This window comes from Zootoca vivipara, chromosome 6, assembly GCF_963506605.1.
Source record: "Zootoca vivipara chromosome 6, rZooViv1.1, whole genome shotgun sequence".
NCBI lineage: Eukaryota > Metazoa > Chordata > Lepidosauria > Squamata > Lacertidae > Zootoca > Zootoca vivipara.
In genome coordinates, this window is record NC_083281.1 from 86,297,202 (window position 1) to 86,320,040 (window position 22,839).

The window sequence follows — 22,839 nt, forward strand, 5'->3', positions numbered from 1 at the left end:
CATGTTGAATCCGAGCGGCTCATCTTGTCCAATCTGCGTTTCTTATTCAACCGTCCTTTGATCTCCCCCATCTCTGGATGTGTTCATCCCACGGAATGATTTTATGATTGCATCCGTCTTGGAAGCCGAGAGGAGAAGGGGATGGGGTGGTGGTAGTGGTGGTTGGAAGCTCTTAATGGCTTTTTAAAGGCTTTGGGCTGGGGGGGGGGGAGAGAGAGAGTTCAACACCCACTAAATGGAGCAATAAAGCCTTCTCGGCTCCGCAGCGAGACATGCTCCGATTCCGGCAAACGGGCTCCCCTCTCCCTGCCTTCCTTCCCCAGAATCTCATCTCCGCCTTCATCTGGTGGATTAATTGGCCACGGCCAGAGATGCCTGGATCAACCCAACATATTTAAATCAGATACAGTGGCTGATTTGCATCCCATGGAGCTGGGAGCAGGGACCGAAAAAACGCCAGCTGTTTTGAAAACCTCACAGGCCTTGCCAAAGAGAAGGGGAAGGAAAAAACAGGAGTGGCATTGTAGCTGCAAAAGGCTTGAGATTCATGAGGGTACACCAGCTTGCCTGGTGTGGCTGTTGAATGAGGTGCTGTGATGTCACGAAATGTGCTTGCAGGCATTCTGGCTCTTTGGAGAGAGAATGCCAACGGCAGCCTGACGACAAATGCACTTTTTCAATGCATTCTTCCATAAAGCATTGATTCCCCCCCCCCCACATGCATCTTTTCTGTAACGTACATAGAATCATAGAATCATAGTGCTCCGATTTTTCCAGCCACTTTGGGAGAATTGGCTTGGGCCAATTTGCTGTGAAAAGCAGACGGAACGAAATTCTCTAGCCCATCCTCAGCTGTGGCTCAAATTCAAAGGAGTAACTTTCAAAGTAGCTTAAGTAACACACACCATCCGCAGCTCTGATTTTGCAAGGCTAACTTAGAGTGGGTGGGTGGGGGGGGGGTGCAGGACGAGGCTGTCTAGCGACGGGTGTTGCTTTGATCTGACAACTTATTGAGATCAGACTTCCAAGGGGAGAAAGAGAGAAAGGCTGCAGCTCAGTAGGAAAGCATACGATTTGCATGAAGAACACTTGAAATTTCAATCACGGGTAGTGCCTCTTCAGCGAAAGACTTATGGGGGGATGAGGACACACACACACCCCTTTGCCTTGGGTCCTCAGATGTTGTTGGAATTCAACCCCCATCATCCGCAACCAGTTTAAGCAATGATACAGGAATGGCGGCAGTCACAACTCAATAATAGCTAGGGCACCGAAGCTGGAAGGATAGACAATTTCAGATGTCCGGGAGCCGACAAGGAGAACAGGTCATTCACAGATCAGCGAAAGACAGTGAAACACTGGCTAACTTATAGTTTGTTTCTTTATTAAGGAAGCAGAACAGAGAACACACTGAGATGTCTAAGGGTTGCTCCTGTCTAGATGAAGCAGTTGCCCGGACTGGCTTGTAGCTCCCCCGTCACTCCCTACCCCTCTGTGTCAAGCCCCTCCCTCTGTCTACAGCAAGCCCCAAGGGACCCTCTCTGTTTCTGCCTGGCTTTCTGCTCAGTAACATGCAATAGGTGCCTTTTTCTGGGAGTGAGGGGGGCTTGCAGGCTGTCAGCAGAGAAGCTGTTGGCATAACTGCCAAGTTCCGGCCTGAGAAATAAGGGAGTGGACCGGAAGTAGCAGACCGGAAGTAGCGCTGTCGCCATTTTGGAACTGGGCGGAGCATGCTCAGAAGCTACTTTTGATGCCGCTCTGCCCTGTTCCAAAATGGCCGCCACACCAGAAGTCATGCTGCAGCCATTTTGGAACTGGGCAAAGCAGCATCAAAAGTTGCTTCTGAGCATGCTCCGCCCAGTTCCAAAATGGCCGTCGCGCCAGAATTAACCGGGGGAAAACAAAAAAATCTGGTTTTTTGGGGGGGCTGGGAACAGCTGGAAAAATGGGGGTTTCCCGGGAAATACGGGAGACTTGGCAGCTATGGCTGTTGGTGTGGCTTTGTGGTGGAGGTTCCAAGTCTGATTCCTGTCTCTGCCCTGAGCTGGGGCACCAGCCTAGTTCCTCCTCTTCATCATCCTCCAAGCTCCCAGCCTCCCCTCCTTTGGGGTGTGACCAGTTTCCCACCACCAGGAGCCAGGATCCAAATACTCCCCCTCTCTGCTTTCCCAGGGAGGATCTTGGTCAGGCGGCTTCCACCACTCCTTCTCATCCAACCAGTCCCTGACATCAGACTAGATGGACTTTGGTCATTTGGCTTAGTTTGAGGTCGACTCTTCAGGAAGGGCAAAGCTCCCCTGACCTGACTCACAGCCCATGGGGGAACCTGTGACCTTCCAAACATTCAGCCTCAGCCAGCATCATCAATGGTGGTGGTGGAGGAGGAGAGTTGTAGATGAAGAACATCAAGGGTTAGAAGGCACAGCTTCCCCATCCCTGAATTAAATAAAAACAGACTTTTGAGGGGGGCAGAATAGGCAAGTGATGGTCTGGTTCAGGGATGCAGCTGGACTCCTGACCTCCATCAGTCAGTTGGGGGTGGTGGGAGTCAGAATCTAGCAGCTTCCACAAGGCCACAGTTCTCCATCCCTGCATTGAAAGAAGGCAGAGCTAAGATGGTGCAGCTGGAGGCAGTAAAGCCAAGAGAGTCTAGTTCTGGTATGGGGGTGTTGTGGCCTTCCAAATGTTACTGGAGCCCAACTCCCATCAGACCCAGCCAACATGGAGAAAGATCAGGGATGGTGGAAGCTGAAGTCCAGCAACATCTAAATATCTGCAGGTTCTCAATCTCCGCATTAAAATAAGACAAGTGTTATGATGGAAGCTGCTAGGGGCAATGAGAGCAAGTGATGGTCTCGTTCAGGGATAAGGAACCTGTGGCTCCCTAAGTGTCACTGGACTCCGACACTCACCAGCCTCAACCAGCATGGTCATGATGGGAATTGTGGTCCAATAACATTTGAGAGGGCACAGGTTCCCCAGCCCATTTTTAAAAGTCTGAGGTCTCCAGTGCCAAAGCTGGCCTGTTCACAAAGGCCTGGTGGACAAATGGAATGGGAGTGGGGAGGGAGGGAGAAGTATTGAATCTTGAGCTCCAAAACTTTTCAGCTGAAACTCTGTCCCCCCACAAATGCTAGGTGGTTGGTTGTTGTTGGTTGGTCCTGCTGTGGTGTCTGCATCTGTCTCCATCCCTGGCCCACCAGTGGCCTTGGTTCCTCCACCTCTTCCCCCTGTGCCTCTTCTCCCCTCCTTCCAATAACACAATTACTTACCCTTCTGAAGCGCTGTCAGTGTTGGTAAACTCCAGCTGCTAAACTGCATTACACAGATCTCTCCTTAAAACCTTCTGCAGTTTATTAATAGTTTATTGATCCCTGAGCCCCATCGCCAGTGGAAAAAAGAAGCCTCGTTCCAGCCCCCCCCCTGACATATCTCTCTCTCTCTCCCCCTCCCTCAGTTATCTGAATACTGACTACTAACCAGACAGCCAATCGATGGTACTCAATTCCCAGGGAAAAAAATGTTCTCCTGCCTACTTAATCCACTTTAGCAAGGAGGCAGCTCTGTGGGGAGGCAAGAATAATGTCAAGTGAAGGCCAGTGGAATTCATGGCTCAAGTTTTCAGAGGTGGCCCACACGGGGGGGGGGGAGAATGGAATGGCATCTCCTCTTGGGGAACCCAAAAATACTTATGAACGTACGGCCCAGTGTGCATCAGCTGTAAAAATAAAAAAAAAGTTCAATCCCACGCTAGGGATTGTTAGAAAAGGATCTGCGAATGAAACTACCAATTTCATTAATGGCATTTACAAATCTATGGTGTGACCCCCGTTGGGAATATTATGTCCAGCTCTGGGTGCCTCACCTCAAAAAGGATATAGCAGAGTTGGGGGGGGGTTGGAAAAGGGTATCCAAAATGATCAGGGGGGTGGAGGAAAGGTCATAGCATTTGGGACTTTTTAGTTCAGAAAAAAAGGTCAGTAAGAGGGGATGTGATAGATAAATTCATAGAGGAGAGGGCTATTGAAGGCTACTAGCCACAATGGCTATGCTCTTCCTCTACAGCTGGAGGCAGCCATGCTTCTGAATCCCAGTTGCTGGAAAGCACGGGAGGTGGGGGGGGGGGGAGCTCTTGTGCTTGAATCTGCTTAAGGGCTTCCCAGAATGGGCATCTGGTTTGTGTGAGAGCTGGATGTTGGACTAAATGGGCCATTGGCCTGATCCAGCAGGCTCTTCTCAAGTTCTTATGAAGAGTTCTGGAGATCTGATCAAAGGCCCATCTAGCCCAGCATCGTGTTTTCATGCCAACTGTGGTGTACAGTGTAAAAACACTATGGTTAAGACCTTGGAAGGTGGTGGACTCTCCATTGTCTACACCGACTGGCATCAGCCCTCCAGAACTTCAAGCAGGAGACATTGCCAGTCCTACCTAAGGACTGGACCTGGGGGACCTTCTGCATGCAACACAGATGCTCCACTCCACCCGGGGCCACATCCCTTCATTATCAAGGTACCGGTGCTCAGTTTTCAAGCTCTCCACCCTGGCCAACACCTTCTCCTTCCTCCTCCTCCATTCTCTCTCCCAGTTCTGCCCAAGATCTTTCTGGTCTCCTTAGCCCTCTCTCACCCTGTGCCAAGAGATCCACCGGTTCCTTCTTCTTGTGAGGTTGTAATTGGAGTTCTGCATTTGCCCTCCTGAAACCTCAGCCTCCCCAGTGTGCCAGCATCCTTTGATTAACTCATAATATCGGGGGCCCACCAGAAGCCCGATCCCATCAATCTGTCTTTTTCCAACCAAGGAGCCCTTCATGATTGCTGTCCGTGGAGGCTCGTTCTTTAGCTCCTGTTCCAAATTGGACTCTGCGACAAGGTAGGGACACTTTGATTTTCTGTTGCTCTCCCCCTGATGGCCGTCTCTGCCCCCCCCCACTACTTCTTCCCCTCCCCTCTCTTCAGACCCGTTTTTAATTTAAAGTTATGTCACATGATGAATTTAATACTGGAGCAGAGAAGTGTCAGGCGCCAGAGCATCGAGGTGAAGAGAGATCAATGATTCTCTCAGCTTAACCCCTGCTCCCAACTTCCACAGAGAATTCTCTAGCATCCAAGAGTTTGCCCTAATTTCTCGCTCTCTCTTCTGTTTGCATTCAGAAGCCTGCAAGAGAGAGTTTTTTCCCTCTGTCTCTCTCTCCTTTGCAAATGTTACTTGGCGAAACAGTTGCAGGCGGAGGTGGAGATGAAGAAGGGCCATGGGGGAAGAAAAGGATGTGTCTCGGTGGGGAAAAACTTTTGTGTTGCATTGCAGAAGGTCCCAGGTTCAATCCACAACAACATTTCCCTGCAGGGCTGGGAATATCTCTTGCCTGAAATCCTGGAGAACTGCTGCCAGTCTGTGTAGATAACAAGCAAACTGTTGGCTGGAGTGGAGAGCTTGAAAATTGTGCACTGATACCTTGACAATGAAGACAATCCAGCCACCTGCCCACCCCGGGAATCATCCAATCCACTTTCTGGCTTACTGGAATCACAATATCAAGAGCACAGCTGGGGGAGGGGGGGAGGCAAGAGTATCTCTTGTGTTCACGTCCTAAGACATTATGCTGTAGAATTAGCCACTGCTTTACTGGGGCTGTGCATTGGTGAGAAGTCAGAAATATGCAGCTTCAGATCACTCCCAGTCAAGTCAGATTGGTCCAGTGTTTTCTGTGACTGTCTCAGTGAGTGTGGCATCAGGCTAGAAGGCAGGATGCAAAAAATGGACAAGACCTTCCTGACTAAGTGTGCATCTTCCCAGGAGAAGCTAGACCTAAGCCACATCTCTCCTTCATGCCTGACATCTCACCATGCAGGATTAGTACCTCTGCTCACCAGCCGTTGAGGGGAGGCATTGATCCTGCAGGGTGTGGATGCCCCTTTGCAATCAACTCCTTCTGCTTAGCAACTGCTCCCTTGTGCTCAGAGAAGCAACTCGTGAAGGAGCAGCAACCAGCACCCCTAACCTTTAAGAGGAATTTTGATAATTTAAATACCCCTTTAAAAAAACAAAAACTCAGCCCTGCACCCAAGTTGTTTTGGGGATGGGTCTGGGGTAGGGCTGGCAGAGGGTCTCCTCCGGGGACCACAGGACAGATCGGAAGGTCTGTACATAGCCCTATAATTTGCACTGTTTCTTCACTCCCTTTGTCCTTCCCTCTTCTTTGTAATTCCAGGCTTCCTGAAGTCCGTATCTCAGACAATGGCCCCTATGAGTGCCACGTGGGGATTTACGACAGAGCAACGCGTGAGAAAGTGGTGCTAGCATCTGGAAACATCTTCCTCAACGTGATGTGTAAGTGCTGAACCCTCTTCTTAACAACTCACTAGACACACTATTTATAGGATCGTAGAACTGTAGAGTTGAGAAAGGGTTATCTCGTCCGCCGCCCGGCAATGCAGGAATCACAGCTTCAGCATCCACAACAGATGTTCACCCAACATCTGCTTAAAAACCTCCAAGGAAGGAGAGCCCACCACCTTCCAAGGGAGTCCACCCCACTGTTGAACAACCCTTACCCTCCTAAAGCTCTTCCAAACATTTAGTTGTAGTCTCCTTTCTTGTCATTTGGATCTACTGGTTTGGGTCCCACCCTCTGGAGCAGGAGAAAACAAGCTTCATGGACTAGCCCTTCAGATGCTTGAACATGGCTCTCCTATTACTTCTCCGTTGTCTCATGCAGAATAGAGCCATGCTACTACTTCCCTTGATCTGGACACGAGACATCTGTTGATTCAGACAAGAATTGCATTTGCTGTTTAGTTTAGTTTCTGCTGCTGCTGAACCACACTGTTGACTTGTGTCCAGCTTGTGGTCGACAAAGAACCTGTAGATCCTTTTCACATGCACCGCTGTCAAGCCAGGGGCTTCCCCCATCCTACGTCTGTGCATCTGACTATTCCTCCCTAAGCACAGAACCTTACGTTTATCCCTACTGAAATCCATTTTGTTAGTTTTGGCCCGGCTCTCAAATCTCTTAAGGTCACCTTCCAGCTTGTCAATACCTTCCTTGAACCATGGCATGGCCAGAACAGGACTCCAGGCAGGACAGAGTGGTGCGATGACTTCCCTTGATCTTGCAACTACATGCAGCTATATATGAAATGGCAATGCCTTCCTACAGGCACAGGGTTAACCTCCCTGTTAATGTTGCCAGTGTGCTGTGCCACGGGTCCAAACGCCTGTTTAAAAATAAACATAAGTTCGCCGCAGAAGCACACACCACAATACAAACACCAGCTGTCCCTCGCAGCCCTGATCCAGACCTTGGTACCACAGGGAGGCTGCCGGATGGCAATGGAGTTGTCAGCAGGTTCTGTTGTCTGTAGCCAAGAGGCCGAGCCTCCATCTTTGTCGCTTGCTCCGAGTGTGTTTGTTTTTTGTGTGTGTGTGTGTGTGTGTGTGTGCTATTTCAGGGAGGGGTAGGACGGGTGGGTGAGTGAGATCTGTGCCAAGGAGCAGCATGGAACAGATGTTGCGATTTATATTTACTGAGCGTGGCTCCGTTTGCAGCGGAGGAACCCGGAGTTGACAAATGAGCTTCTCTGTCGTTGGGGGGGGGGGAAAGGCTGCGCTCAGCACCAGCTGCTACCACGTTTCGTGCAGTTGCCTGTCTGTTGAAATCTTCTCAGGCCTGGAACGGTGCAGCAGGCATGTCCTACCGCCTCTCCCCTTCCCTCCCCTCTCTTCGAATCAGCAACCCTTATAACGAAGAACATTAAAAAGAAAAGAAAAAGTCCTACGTGAAGATCAGTCAAGGACGAAAGACCTGGAAATAAGGAACATAAGCAGAGCCCTGTAGGATCAGGCAAAAGACCTATCTAATTGGGTATCTTGTTTCTTGCAGTAGCTATGAAACCCATGGGCCAGGCAGGAGAACAACAGCCCTCCCTCCCCACTCCGTTAAACATAAGAACAAGGTGCCCCCTTGTCCAACATCCTGTTTCCGCAGCAGCCAATCAGATGCTTGTGGAAAGCCCAAAAGTGAGACCTGAAGGGCTGTTCCATGGTCATGGGGATGGGATCTGTGGTCTGGGGCCTTACTGGATTGAATGGGACCCTCTCTCATGACACAAGAACTCATGGCCATCCAATCAAGCTGAATATGGAAAGATTCGGGAGAGATAAAAGGAAGGACTTACTCACCTAGTGGATTCACCTAGTTCAGCTGTGGAACTCACTCCTGTGGGAGGCAGTGATGGCCACCAACCAAGGTGGCTTTAAAAGAGGATTAGATCAATTAATGGAGGAGAAGAGGGCTATTGAACACCAGTTGCTGGAGACCATAAGAGAGGAGATTGTTGTTGTGCTTGAATCTTGCATGTATTGTAGGCTTCTCACTGGGGCATCTGGTTGGCCACTGTGATAACAGGATGCTGGACTAGATGGGCCATTGACCTGATCCATCCAGCTCTTCTTATGTTCTTTTTTATGTTTATTTATGCATTTTTGATTTTAAAGTTTCTTCTTATGTTCTTAAGTCCCATGTTTATGAGCCTCCCCATCGGAGAGGGATGTGTAGGGGAGGTGGGGGTTTGGGAGGAGGAGGAGGAGAGGAGGACTAGCTCGTAGATTGTATGTAATTGCAGTGATGTGGGATGCCTCCCAAGCCCTGGGCTTTCAAATGTGAAATCAGCTTCTGAAGGAGCGTTTTCTCTCGAGCGGATGACCCTTCCGTTTCTCGAGGTCTTTAAGAAAAGCCCAGTGCAGTGCGCAGTGGTATCCATGGCGACCAGCCGCCGGGCTAAACACTCTTTCTCTTCCATTCCCCCCCCCAACCTAACCCTTCTGTTGTTCTCTTCTTCCCGTTGTAATAATTATATCTCTGGTCAGAGTCTTCTGGCAGTTACTTAATAGCTGGGAAAACATCACTCCTTCATTGGTCTGTAATATTTAATGGTGGCTATGCCTCAGGCCTCAGATCTCTCATGGGCGTACTTAAGGAAATGGCTGTGAATATAGTGCCCCCCCCATCTAGATCCAGAGAGGAGCACCCTCACCCCACCCCAAGGCAAGGCACCTCAGAAATTTCAAGAGTTTCAGGACCACGGAGAGCTCAGAGTGAGCCAGTTGCTCTGACTGGGAGTGAACTGAGCTCTTTGGAGAAAAAGGTGGGATATGCATGCAATGTGGCTAGACAGACAGACAGACAGACAGACAGACAGACAGACAGACAGACAGACAGACAGACAGACAGACAGACAGACAGACAGATATAGATTAACTTTCAGATGGCATTCAGAAGCACTCCTGCTTACCCATACTGAAAAATCTTGCTGCTGGCATCCCCCCCCCCCCCGATCTTTGGATGGAAGGATGTTTTTCACTACAATTGCTTTTAGAATATTTCTTAATTGAAAATGCTTTTAGACGTTTTCAGTTGTGTAATTGTCTTTAGAATGTTTCGACTGTTTTGCAGTGTTTCAGCTTTGTTTTCAAATTGTGTAACTGCTTGCCACCTTAGGCTCCTTGGGAAGGGCGGGGAATAATTCCTATCATCATCATCATTAATAGATAGGATTTGCTTTGATGTTTTCTTTAGGCAAAAACCAGCTGTGCACCTACGAGACATGCAGCACCTTTCCACAGTAAAACTGTGCTAGTTTTACTGTTAACTTAAAAAAATAAAAAGGCTTGTGGCAGCTTTAAAGATTAACTAATTCATTGCAGCATAAGTTTTTCATGGGCCAGAACCCCAATCATCAGATGCATATTTTTTAAAAATAATAATAATAATAATTAACAGAGTGACCAGGAGGTGGTGGAACTCAGGAGCTGCAACCTGTGACATTTCCATGCAAAGCCCAAATGTATACAACAGCGGGAGTGTTGCAAGAATGTGTTATCGTTAATTGCCTGCTGTGGCAAAGGGTCACAAAGCTTATCTTGTACGCATTTGAGCTTTGCATGGAAATGCCAAAGTCTGTACCTGTTATATTGCATCTCTTTTGACCCAAGGATTTAAACTCTCTTTGCCGGGTGGGGGGGGGGGGAGAGAGAGAGAGAGAGAGAGAGAGAGAGAGAGAGAGAGAGAGACTTTGCAGGCTCCCCATAGGCATCAGGGCTGGATTAGAGGAGCCTTTGGTTTGATCCAGCTGCAGGGAGAAAGTGGGTATAGAATTGTTTAGACTGAAAGGGATAGAGAAAGCTTTTCTCCCTCTTTATTCACAACACTAGAACATATCCAATGAAGCTGAACGTTGGAAGATTCAGGGCAGATAAAAGGAAGTCCTTGGCACAGCGCATAATTGAACTTCGGAACTCCTTTCCACAGGAGGCAGGGTTAAGCGCCCACTTAGATGGCTTTAAAAGAGCTTGAGGCAAATTCATGGAAGATATGGCTATCAATTGCTAATAGCCATGATGGTCAGGGCCAGCCCACCCATTAGACAAAATGAGGCAACAACCTTGGGTGGCAGGAGCCACAGGGAAAGCAGATCCCAGTGTAGATATTTATTCCCCCACCCCTTTGTTGCTGGTGTAGATCTTACTCCCCGTTTTGCAGTTCGCCTCAGGTATCAAATATATTGGGCCGGCCCTGATGGTGGCTAGGTTCTGCCTCCACCATTGAAGCCAGCAGTGCTTCTGAATCCCAGTTGCTGGAGACCACAGGTGGGCTAGATTGGTAATTGGCCAGGTCGAGCGGGTTCTTCTTATGGTTTCCTGACCTAGAAAGCCGTGTGGGAGGGCAATTTCCTTCATGCCCTGCTTATGGGCTTCCTGGAGCCACCGGATTGGCTACAGCAGACTGGTCCAGAGGGGCCTTTGGTCCAATCCAGCTGCAGAGCACTTATTGAGTAAAGACTTGGGAGGTTTGGAGCAGATTCCAGATTTTGGGGTTCATAGTTAAGTATGAACCCCGTGTTTGGTGTATCAGTTTGTGGGGCGCTGCAAAATGCAGGGTTTTCACTGCTAAATGCTGCCAAAAAAAGCAGCAACAACACGGCCCTGCAAAAGTTTGCCACAGGTTTGGAGGAAATTCCAAATTTTGCGGTTCGCAGTTAGGTTGTCCGATGCAGCTCGGCTGTTTCCTTCATGCTCTGCATCCACACCTTGCCTTAAAACACCAGAAACTGTTGACCTTTTTTATCTCTAACAAGCCCTTAGAACAAAATAAAATGAAAAGGCAGAAGAAAAATCTAATGAAGTCCTCAATTCCAAAGCAAGACTCATTCAAGACTCAGCAGTTCTTCTAATTCATCCTCATGATTCAAATCACCACATATCAAAAAGTTAAAGCAATCACCAGTTTGTTGCTCTTTAAATAAATTGATAAAGACACAGAGAATGATGTTCCCGGCCAATTTGTGTTTAAGTACAAAGCTGACGTTTTCAAATATTGTGGGGGCTGGGGTGGGTGTGGGTGTAAAGCAGTGACACCCTGAACCTAAAAAGGATCCAAAGCTTGGGTTACAAAGGCTGCAGCCCTAACTGCACTTACCTGAGAGTAAGCCCTGCTGAATCTATTAGGACCTTAAAACCCGCCCCCGTCTTTAAAGGACTTTTTGTTGGTGTTTGTTTTTAACCACTAACTGCATGGAGAGCACGCTCTCGAGTCCATCCTTACCTCCGAACTGAGTCCTAATGATAGTGTGCCCCCCCTCAGCTTTTCCCTCCCACAACCCCAAATCTGAATGAATCCCTCCTCCACCTTTTTCCCTCGGCGGAAGGGGCAGGGGGCGACGTTCTCAGTGCCCCTCCCCGTCCTCCCCGCCCCCTGCGCTGGGCAGCTCGAGGCTCGCTTGCCACACGGGCTTCCTCAGCAGTCCCTCTACTGCCGTGAGGTGGGCAAGAGGGAGAAGGGCACCGCGTAGCTTTGCGGTGCAGGAAGCGAGAGAGCATGGCTGGCCGTAGGAAGAGCCACCGCCACCACCCAGCAAGCCCTCGCAGCTGTTCCCAGTCGGCCCAGACTCCTGCTTCTGGCCGCCCCTGATGGGCGGGCGCCATGGCACAGGGTACCACTAACCCTAATGGGTAAGGCAGCCCTGCAGGCAGAGGAGAGCCGGCAGCTGCAGACTTCAGCTCTTCCAGACCTTGACGGGCAGGCTGACAAGGCAGTAGCTGAGAGCAGGCTTGAACACAGCCAAAGCTCGCAGTAGCGAATAGATTCAGAGACAACCTCTCAGAACAGGAAGACGTTGGAGCTGATCCACTAAGTCCGAAGAGTCGGCAAATGGGAGGGCTGCTAGATTGGAAGCAAAACAAGAGACGTAAGGGTTGTAAGTTCAATATCTTCTGTTGACTCCGGAAGTAGTCTTCAGAAGGGTCATCTTGAGTAATGATGCCGAAGGCTTTGTCAGAGCCGCCCGGAGCTATCTGTTTGTTTTTGCAATAAATCCTCCTTTTTAATTACCTACACTTACTGTGTTATCAAGCTGGGAACCTGGACTCCTGACTAGTGTATCTAGCACAGCAGTATCTTCACTGACTAGAAGTGGCTCTGCCAAGGGCCCTCTCCCAGCCCTTCCTGGAACTATTGCCTGGTCCATGAATCCCTGTGACCTTGAAATGTTTGCCTGTGGTGGGTGAGGCTCAGAGACTGTGCATTGTAAATCAAGTGCACACTCTAGATATGAACAGAGGCATGAGCTTTGCATTGCTAGGATTTATAGCTCTGGAATTGAAAACAAGGTCTAACCTGCTTTTACTCTGGGTAGAAACAAAAGCCCCAGTATGAACTCTGCCATTACAAATGTGGGGAGGGAGAGAGGGCAGGCAGTGGGTTGTTTGCTGTTTTGTATTATTGGGGGTCGGGAAGCAGGTGGGTATTTTGCCAAGTAAGATGCATGTCTAAGGGGGCATTGGCTTTTTAAAAATAAGCCATGTACATGACCTTTAGAGATAGGAACAGGTCTCGGTCTCTGTCTCCCACATGGCTTCTTAAGTAAAAGTCTTCAACCTTGTAGAAAGACATGGCAATAAATGAGGTCACACTTTCCCCATGGGCGGCTTGTCCACCTCCTCAGAGGCATTTGAACCTACAAATCGGCTTTAATAGAAGTGAAGATATATCGGGGGGGGGGGGGACAGCCTGCCGTAACCTTTAGCGAAGTCTACTACAAGGAGCACGTTCCGTCTCCGAGACAACTGTGTGTTCGCCTCTGCACACGGTGGGAAATAATTGGAGGTGCTATCTGGCCACAGGCAAATTTTGATGTCAAGCTGCACCCCTGACAAACTGTCTGGCTGCAATTCTGGGGGGTTTTCTTTGCATTTTGCCACTAGGAGCCGCTAAATGCCTGTCAGATGTGCTGGGCACGTGGCACCTAGCGGTGGTAAACGAGCATTACAGCCTGCTGTTAGCATTGCCCCATTTCACCTCTCTACAGTGGTGCCTCGCAAGACGAATTTAATTCGTTCCGCAAGTCAATTCGTTTTGAGAAAAATTCATCTTGCGAATCGCGGTTTCCCATAGGAATGCACTGAAATTTCTTTTTTTGCCCATAGGAACGCATCAATAAAATTTCAATGCATTCCTATGGGAAACCGCGATTCGCAAGACAGATTTTTCACAAAACGAATTCGTCTTGCGAGTCACCATCAGAACCAAAATTCGTCTTGCAGGGCATTCGTCTTGCGAGGCACCACTGTATTCCACTTTCATCAGATGCCACCTGGAGTCCTGTGTCCAGTTCTGGGCACCACAATGTAAGAAGGATGTTGGCGAGCTGGAACATGTGCAGAGGAGGGTGACCGAGATGATCAAGGATATGGAAACGGAGCTAGATGAGGAATGGTTGAGGGAGCTGGGTATGTTTAGCCTGGAGAAGGGAAGGCTGGTGTAACACAATAGCCATCTTCACATTTGCAAAAAGCTTGTCACATGGAAGGCAGAGCCAGCTTGTTTTCCGCTGCTCCAGAGGGTAGGACACAAACCAATGAATTCAAATGACAAGGAAGGAGATTCCAGCTAAACATTAGGAAGATTTTATGACGGTGAGAGCTGTTTGAGATTGGAAGAGACTCGCTTAGAATCATAGAATTGTAGAGTTGGAAAGGACCCCCAAGGGTCCTCTAGTCCCACCCCCAGCAATGCAGGAATGCTGCCCACAGGAATGCTCACAGGAGTGCTTCTCACAACCATCCCTGCGTGGACTCGAACCATCAACCTTCTGATTAACGGCCAGACATGCTGACCGACTGCACCACATGGAGGTGGTAGCCTCTCCTTCCTTGGAGGTTTCTAAGCAGAGATTGGATGGCCATCTGTCGGGGGTTCTTTAACTGCAGTTCCTGCATTGCAGGGGGCAGGACTAGATGACCCTTGGGTGCCCCTTCTGACTTGACAGCCAAATGATTCCATAAGTGGTAGTGCTGCAGTATGCAATTCTGCTGGATATGTAGGTCAGCTCATAGGGTGGGCTGTCAGTATAAATAGAAAGAAAGTGCAGCCTCGCATCTCAGGCATTCTGAGACATGTGGGGTGGGTGGGTGGGTTTCTTTCAAGCCATTCCACAAATCAGGAAATGCTCATTTCCTCTTTCCCCTCCTCACTACATCCCTGGTACTGTGAGTGTCCACAGTCATTCTCTACCACCACCCCTCTTCTCCTTTGATGGCTCTCCCTCCCTCCCACATCATCTCAATTGCCCTTGGGTTTCAAAGGGAGGCTGGTGACCCCATTCTCCCCATGCCGGATCTCGCCAGCTGCCTCAGCAGGAAAAGAGAATAATTCATCCCACAATGGAAAGCCAGGTCTGGACCGAATGAGGTAATTAACCAAGGAGCTCCTGGGAGAGACCTTTCTGTCTTAAAACATCCTCATAAAATAGAGCAGGGGGCGCAGAAGTTGTACTGTGTTGAGACTTAGCCGTGCCCTTCCTGAGTTGCTTCTGCAGTGGAAGAGTCTGAAGTGCAGGATCTCACCGTGGCTGCCCCTGTGCCTTGATGCATACAGAGGTAGACAGAGCAGCTATGCCCAATTCAATACCCAGTTTATTAGGAACAATGGGTTGTCATAAAATGATATAATAATAATAATAATAATAATAATAATAATAATAATAATAATAATATATTATTATTATTATTATTATTATTTATACCCCGCCCATCTGGCTGGGCTTCCCCTGCCACTTTGGGCGGCTTCCAACAAACATTAAACTATATCAAATATCACAGATTAAAAACTTAATCCTAAACAGGGCTGCCTTTAGGTATTTTCTAAATGTCAGGTCGTTGTTTATCTCTCTGACCTCTGATGGGAGGGCGTTCCACAGGGCAGGTGCCACTACCGAGAAGGCCCTCGGCGCTGGACCTCAGTGTCCAGGCAGAACGATGGGGGTGGAAACGCTCCTTCAGGTCTACTGGACCGAGGCCGTTTAGGGCTTTAAAGCTCAGCACCAACACTTTGAATTGTGCTCGGAAACGTACTGGGATAAGCTGGGGTCATTCTCTGTGCTAATATTTTGCAAACAAGGGGGGAACTTGAAAGCCTTGCTATCTCCTCTTGGCTTGCCGGAGCAGGGGAGAGCCATCAATTGCCTTGTTGTTCCCTCCACTCTTCTGCTCTGTTTGGAGGGAGGAGAGTGAGTCCTGGAGTTGTTCTCCCTTCTTAACCCCCTCCACTACATTGCTGTGTTCCCATTAGGGATGGGGCAGGTCCCACCCTGGCTTCAAAGGAACTGAGAGCTTAAAGCAAACTCCCAAACCTTCCTTTGCTGGACCAAGGCATACTCACATTGCCCATCGGCTGCTATGATCCTTGTTTCTGGATCATAGAATTACAGCAGGGGTCAGCAAACTTGGGGTCAGACCTTGTGAGGGTCCGGACTATATGGGGGGGGGGGGGGAATGAACAAATTCCTATGCCCCACAAATAACCCAGAGATGCATTTTAAATAAAAGCACACATTCTACTCATGTAAAAACACACAGATTCCCAGACTGCCCACAGGCCGGATTTAGAAGATGATTGGGCCGCATCTGGCCCCCGGGCCTTAGTTTGCCTAGACATGAACTATAGACTTGGAAGGGACCCCATGGGTCATCTAGTCCAACCCCCTGCAATGCAGGAATCTCAGCTAAAGCATCCATGGCAGGCAGCCATCCAACCTCTGCTTAAAAACCTCCAAGGAAAGAGAGTCCACCACTTCCCAAGGGAGACTGCCAAAAAGTTTTCCCCCCTGATGTTTAGTCGGAATCTCCTTTCTTGTAACTTGAAGCCATTGGTTTGAGTCCAACCCCTCCAGAGCGGGAGGAAACAACCTTGCAGCGGGTTGGACTACATGACCCTTGGAGACCCCTTCTAGCTCTACAATTCTAGGACAGGTAGTCAAATCTCACTTCTTCCTTTTTATATATAAATATTTTTATTAAATGTAAACAAAACAAATTATCAAACAATGTAACCAATTACTCCCCCCTTTTTTTATTCCCTCCCATCCCTCCCTCTCCTACCAAATCTCACTTCCACCCCAGCTATCCACCACCAAGCATCTTTTTGCACCCAAGTGGTTTATGTGCAGGTTATGTACAGGTTCCGCTCCTTCATGGCTCATTCCCCTGGATTCCTCTCATCCTCCTCCCCCCCCCCTACCCAGCTCTGTTAATTTGTTCCTCTACTCTTTCTGCCTCCTGGCCCTGGATCCTCCATTAAATCACCTGGGAAGAAGGAGACAGCTCTCTGCCTGCAGATTAGCCCCAAAGCCTCCTATTAAAGCGGAAACCCTCCCAGGCACTGCCTCTTGTTCAATCTCTGCAGCTTTAAACTTACAAGCCTCTTGGTAATGAGGCAAGAGGCCCTGTTGGGAAGGGTGGGGCGGGAAAGGGGGGGGAATTCACAGAAGCCAGATTGCCAGCTGTTAAGAACAGTGTTTTCTGCAGCAAATGTTGAATCATAGAATTGTAGCCTAGGAAGGGTCCCTGAGGATCATCTAGCCCAACCCCCTGCAATGCAGGAAAATGCAGCTGTCCCATATGAGGATCAAACCTGCAACCTCGGTGTTATCAGCGCCATGCTCTAACCAGCTGAGCTATGCAGCTGAAGGCAGGGTTTATTTTTATTTCGTGCGATTTATACACCACTTCATTGCAAAAGTGAAACCCCAACCCCTCTGTACCTGGAGATGCCATTGGAGATTGAACCTGGGACCTTCTGCATGCAAAGCAGATGCTCTACCACTGAGCTATGGCCTATGCTGTCTAGGTTTGTCATTGCTTTTCTCCCAAGAAGCAGGCGTCTTTTAATTTCACGACTGCTGTCACCATCTGCAGTGATCAAGGAGCCCAAGAAGGTAAAATCTCTCACTGCCTCCATTTCTTCCCCTTCTATTTGCCAGGAGGTGATGGGACCAGTGGCCATGATCTTGGTTTTTTTGATGTTGAGCTTCAGACCATATTTTGCGCTCTCCTCTTTCACCCTCATTAAAAGGTTCTTTAATTCCTCCTCGCTTTCTGCCATCAAGGTTGTGTCATCTGCATATCTGAGGTTGTTGATATTTCTTCCGGCAATCTTAATTCCGGCTTGGGATTCATCTAGTCCAGCCTTTCGCATGATGAATTCTGCATATAAGTTAAATAAGCAGGGAGACAATATACAACCTTGTCGTACTCCTTTCCCAATTTTGAACCACTCAGTTGTTCCATATCCAGTTCTAACTGTAGCTTCTTGTCCCACATAGAGATTTCTCAGGAGACAGATGAGGTGATCAGGCACTCCCATTTCTTTAAGAACTTGCCATAGTTTGCTGTGGTCGACACAGTCAAAGGCTTTTGCATAGTCAATGAAGCAGAAGTAGACGTTTTTCTGGAACTCTCTAGCTTTCTCCATAATCCAGCGCATGTTTGCTATTTGGTCTCTGGTTCCTCTGCCCTTTCGAAATCCAGCTTGCACTTCTGGGAGTTCTCGATCCACATACTGCCTAAGCCTGCCTTGTAGAATTTTAAGCATAACCTTGCTAGCGTGTGAAATGAGCGCAATTGTGCGGTAGTTGGAGCATTCTTTGGCACTGCCCTTCTTTGGAATTGGGATGTAGACTGATCTTCTCCTATCCTCTGGCCATTGCTGAGTTTTCCAAACTTGCTGGCATATTGGGTGTAGCACCTTAACAGCATCATCTTTTAAAATTTTAAATAGTTCAGCTGGAATATCATCACTTCCACTGGCCTTGTTATTAGCAGTGCTTTCTAAGGCCCATTTGACTTCACTCTCCAAGATGTCTGGCTCAAGGTCAGCAACCACACTACCTGGGGTGTACGAGACCTCCATATCTTTCTGGTATAATTCCTCTGTGTATTCTTGCCACCTCTTCTTGATGTCTTCTGCTTCTGTTAGGTCCTTACCACTTTTGTCCTTGATTATGGTAATCTTTGTACGAAATGTTCCTTTCATATCTCCAATTTTCTTGAACAGATCTCTGGTTTTCCCCATTCTATTGTTTTCCTCTATTTCTTTGCATTGCTCATTTAAGAAGACCCTCTTGTCTCTCCTTGCTGTTTTTTGGAAATCTTCATTCAGTTTCCTGTATCTTTCCCTTTCTCCCTTGCATTTTGCTTGCCTCCTCTCCTCCGCTATTTGTAAGGCCTCGTTGGACAGCCATTTTGCTTTCTTGCATTTCCTTTTCCTTGGGATGGTTTTCGTTGCTGCCTCCTGTATAATGTTACGAGCCTCCATCCATAGTTCTTCAGGCACTCTGTCCACCAAATCTAAATCCTTAAACCTGTTCCTCACTTCCACTGTGTATTCATAAGGGATTTGATTCAGATTGTATCATACTGGCCCAGTGGTTTTTCCTACTTTCTTCAGTTTAAGCTGGAATTTTGCTATAAGAAGCTGATGATCTGAGTTACAGTCAGCTCCAGGTCTTCTTTTTGCTGATTGTATAGAGCTTCTCCATCTTTGGCTGCAGAGAATATAATCAATCTGATTTCGATGCTGCCCATTTGGTGATATCCATGTGTAGAGTCGTCTCTTGTGTTGTTGGAAGAGAGTGTTTGTGATGACCAGCTTGTTCTCTTGACAGAACTCTATTAGCCTATGCCCTGCTTCATTTTGAACTCCAAGGCCAAACTTGCCAGTTGTTCCTTTTATCTCTTGATTCCCTACTTTAGCATTCCAATCCCCTGTAATGAGAAGAACATCCTTCTTTGGTGTCATTTCTAGAAGGTGTTGTAGGTCTTCATAGAATTGGTCAATTTCACTTTCTTCAGCTCCGGTAGTTGGTGCATAAACTTGGATTACTGTGATGTTAAAAGGTCTGCCTTGGATTCGTATCGAGATCATTCTGTCATTTTTGAGATTGCATCCCATTACAGCTTTTGCCACTCTTTTGTTGACTATGAGGGCCACTCCATTTCTACTACAGGATTCTTGCCCACAGTAGTAGATATGATAGTCACCCGAACTGAATTCGCCCATTCCCTTCCATTTTAGTTCACTGATGCCCAGGATGTCGATATTTATTCTTGTCATCTCATTTTTGACCACATCCAGCTTACCTCCATTCATGGTTCTTACATTCCAGGTTCCTATGCAATATTTTTCTTTACAGCATCGGACTTTCCTTTCGCTTCCAGGCACATCCACAACTGAGCGTCCTTTCGGCTTTGGCCCAGCCGCTTCATCAGCTCTGAATCTACTTGTACTTGTCCTCCGCTCTTCCTCAGTAGCATGTTGGACGCCTTCCGACCTGAGGGGCTCATCTTCCAGCGTCATAACTTTTATATGCCTGTTGTCTTTGTCCATGGAGTTTTCTTGGCAGGGATACTGGAGTGGCTTGCCAGTTCCTTCTCCAGATGGATCACGTTTAGTCAAAACTCTCCACTATGACCTGTCCAACTTGGGTGGCCCTGCATGGCATAGCTCATAGCTTCTCTGAGTTATTCAAGCCCCTTCGCCACGACAAGGCATTGATCCATGAAGGGACATTAAGAGCATGAAGGGACATTAAGAGACATTAAGAGCAATCAAATCTTATGCTTCAGGGAATAAAATCATCACCCACTGTGGATTTTCCAACGGCGCCACACCTTCCCCTCCACAGGCAACATCACGTTGCTGCATTAGATGTTTATTTTTGCTTCCCATGTTGCATCTTCCCCCTTGTAAATGCTGCAGAGGGCTTGGTTGTGTCTTAATGGAGGTGCCCTCCTTAAATCTACCAGTGCTCGCTGGAATGGAGCTGGTTTGGCAGAAGGCATGGAGCCCAACAGCAGGTGGCGCTAGAGTCAATGGCAGGCAGATGCAATGAACACAAGCTTTGTCCCCTCCCTCTTCCTCCTCCTGGGTGATCTCTTGGGCAACATTGCCATATTCACACCATCCCTTTAAAGCACTGTGATGTCAATTTTAAACAGTCATAGCTTCCCCCAGAGAATTCTGGGAACTGTGGGATGTTTAGGGTGCTGAGATTTGTCAAGAGCCTCCCCCCCCCCAGAACTAAAATTACCAGAGTTCCCTGTGAAGAGGGATTGTCTGTGTGGCATAGTGGTTGGAGTGTCAGACTAGGACCTAGGAGACCAGGGTTCGAATCCCTACTTGGCCATGCAGCTCACAGGGTTGTTGTGGGGATTAAATGAAAAGAAAGGGAGAACTATGTACTGGAGCTCCTTGGAGGGGGGGGGGGAAGTGGGCCATAAATAAAACAAACAAGCTAACAAACCAATCTGGGAATCGTAACTATGTGGCCGAGTGGGGATTCGGATCCTAGTCTCTCCAAGTTCCTCATTTGACATTCTAACCCAGGGGTAGGCAACCAAAGGCCCATGGGCCACAAACGGGGGGTCATTTAACCAGCCCACGAGCCACCCCCGAACCAAGCCGCCTGCTAGGCGAGTCCCCACATGCTGCGTTAAACCGGCGCAGCGTGGCGCGGGGACTCGCTTCCACGGTGCCAGAAATCGCGTCTGCACATGCTCAGACGCCTAAAAATCGCATCTGCGCAGACGCCGGAAATCATGTCTGCGCAGACGCATGCGCGATCTGGCCCACAGAGGGATATCTGCTGGAGTGAACCAGCCCAGGCAAGGTAAACCTTGCCGCCCCCTGCTCTAACCACTAGACCCTGCTGACTTTCTACACACTTCCTACACAAGCTGCAGCTCCCAGAATTCTTTGGGGTAAGTCATGGCTCTTTAAAGTGGTACTGTAGTGCTTTAAATGGATGGTGCTGTTGTGGTCTAAGGAGTAGGAAGCTGTCAGGCAGCCCCCGTCTTTCCCCAGACTGGTTGTAAGTAAGAAGGCAGGCAGGTGGGGACATTTGCCCCATTTCCCCTAATGCACTGCCCCTCCCCTGGGTCTCCATGCAAGGTCTGCCTTGCATATCTAAGGGAAGATGAAAGTATGCGAATGGGATTCCTGGGGCATATCTAGGGAGTTTCATGCTTTGCCAAGATGGGATGCAAAATCTGCATGACAGCTGAGAAGAAAGCTGTGCAGAGAGAGTATGTAGTAGAATATATATGATGAGGACTTGTAGCAGGACCCTCACTGCTGTGTGAACTTGACTTAGCAATTTTATTGACAGGAGTGAGGTTCGGCCACCAGCTTCCCCCAAAAGCGGGTGGGCTGCCCCTCTGTAATTTTGAAAAGAATCGTATCTCTATTATCTATTCATCCTTGTCTTAATGGAGACTTGAAAGCTGCTTTGGAGCTGGGTGGGTGGGTGGGTGTCATTTTTGGGGTGACATCCCAGGTGCTAGCCAGTCAGTGCAGAACAGCTTCAGTTGTAGGTTTTCTGGAGCCCCACGCTAAATCAGAGTTGGAAAAAGGCACATGTGAATTGAGGGCAGTCCCAGACAAGCCTTATTGCTCTAAAGGTGTTACAGCCATCTTCACTGAAAGTCATCTGTCTTCTTTCCAAAACATCAGCTGAGATAGGAAGATGTCTGCTTGGCAGCTACTCTGATCCCAAACCTCCAGTACCAGCTCTCCAATTTACCATGGGACAGGAGCCTATTCTAGAGTGGGTTCGTGGAAATTTAGCCTCCGCAATTAAAGGCCAGGTGCTGCTGAAAACTTTGGTGGCAGCGTTCATTGACGCAGGGAACCACGGGGAATACAATTTCCCCGTGCTTCCCGATATCAGCGGCTGCTCCTGAGAGCATATATCACAGTTTCTCCTGCAGATCTTTCCTTTGAAATCTTGTAGGGAAGATGTTAAATTGGAATTGGCATTTGTGGTTGGACGGGAGGGAAGAGAGAAAGAAAGGTAACGCTCCATTTGATAGACAACACTGACTTTTCTTGTCTGCTGACTTTCTCCTCTGTCTGCCCTGATTGGTGCTGGGGAGGGGGGAACCTCGCAGTGACATAATTAGATTCTGACATCTCCTAGGTCAGGCGGGATGGTTTACACCTCCCCTGTTGGTTGGCTCTAAATTTAGCAGTCTTCGGCATTAGGTAAAGTTTCCTTCCTCCAGACGGCACCTTTAATTGGTCATGATGTGTGACTTCATGGTCCAGGGAGCGCGGGTGTGCTCAAGGGATGATTTAGGGGAGCGGCGAAGGTTACTGGCATTGCATCAGGAGTGGATAGTGCTGCAGGGCATTCATTGGGGAGGCTGCGGTGTCCAGACAGAAGGACTCGTGCAATAATTGTCTTGGCTAACATGACACATCGTCTGTCCCTTATGGATGGTGTCAGTGGCGGATGATGAGCTAAACAGGATGTCACTTTGCTCATTAGAAACTGCCTGGAATACAGTAGGACCCTAAAAGAGAGAGGCTCGCAGGGGAGCAGTAGCTTCGGCTGCTAAGAACTCAATAACACAAATAGAGCCTGCAGGGTCAGGCCAATGGCCCATCTAGTCCAGCATCCTGTTCTCACAGTGGTCAACTATGGGAAGCCCGTAAGCAGGACCCAAGG

The 22,839-nt window shown here is 48.5% G+C and overlaps 1 protein-coding gene across 1 annotated transcript in view; it reads left to right on the top strand.

Annotated features, from left to right (window-relative positions):
• Positions 1-22,839, top strand: part of IGSF21 (immunoglobin superfamily member 21) — a 182,083-nt gene that overhangs the window by 128,078 nt on the left and 31,166 nt on the right. Inside the window, exon 4 of the mRNA XM_060276479.1 lies at positions 6,210-6,328. Within this exon, the coding sequence (XP_060132462.1) occupies positions 6,210-6,328 (119 nt within the window). The remainder of the gene's footprint in view (positions 1-6,209; positions 6,329-22,839) is intronic.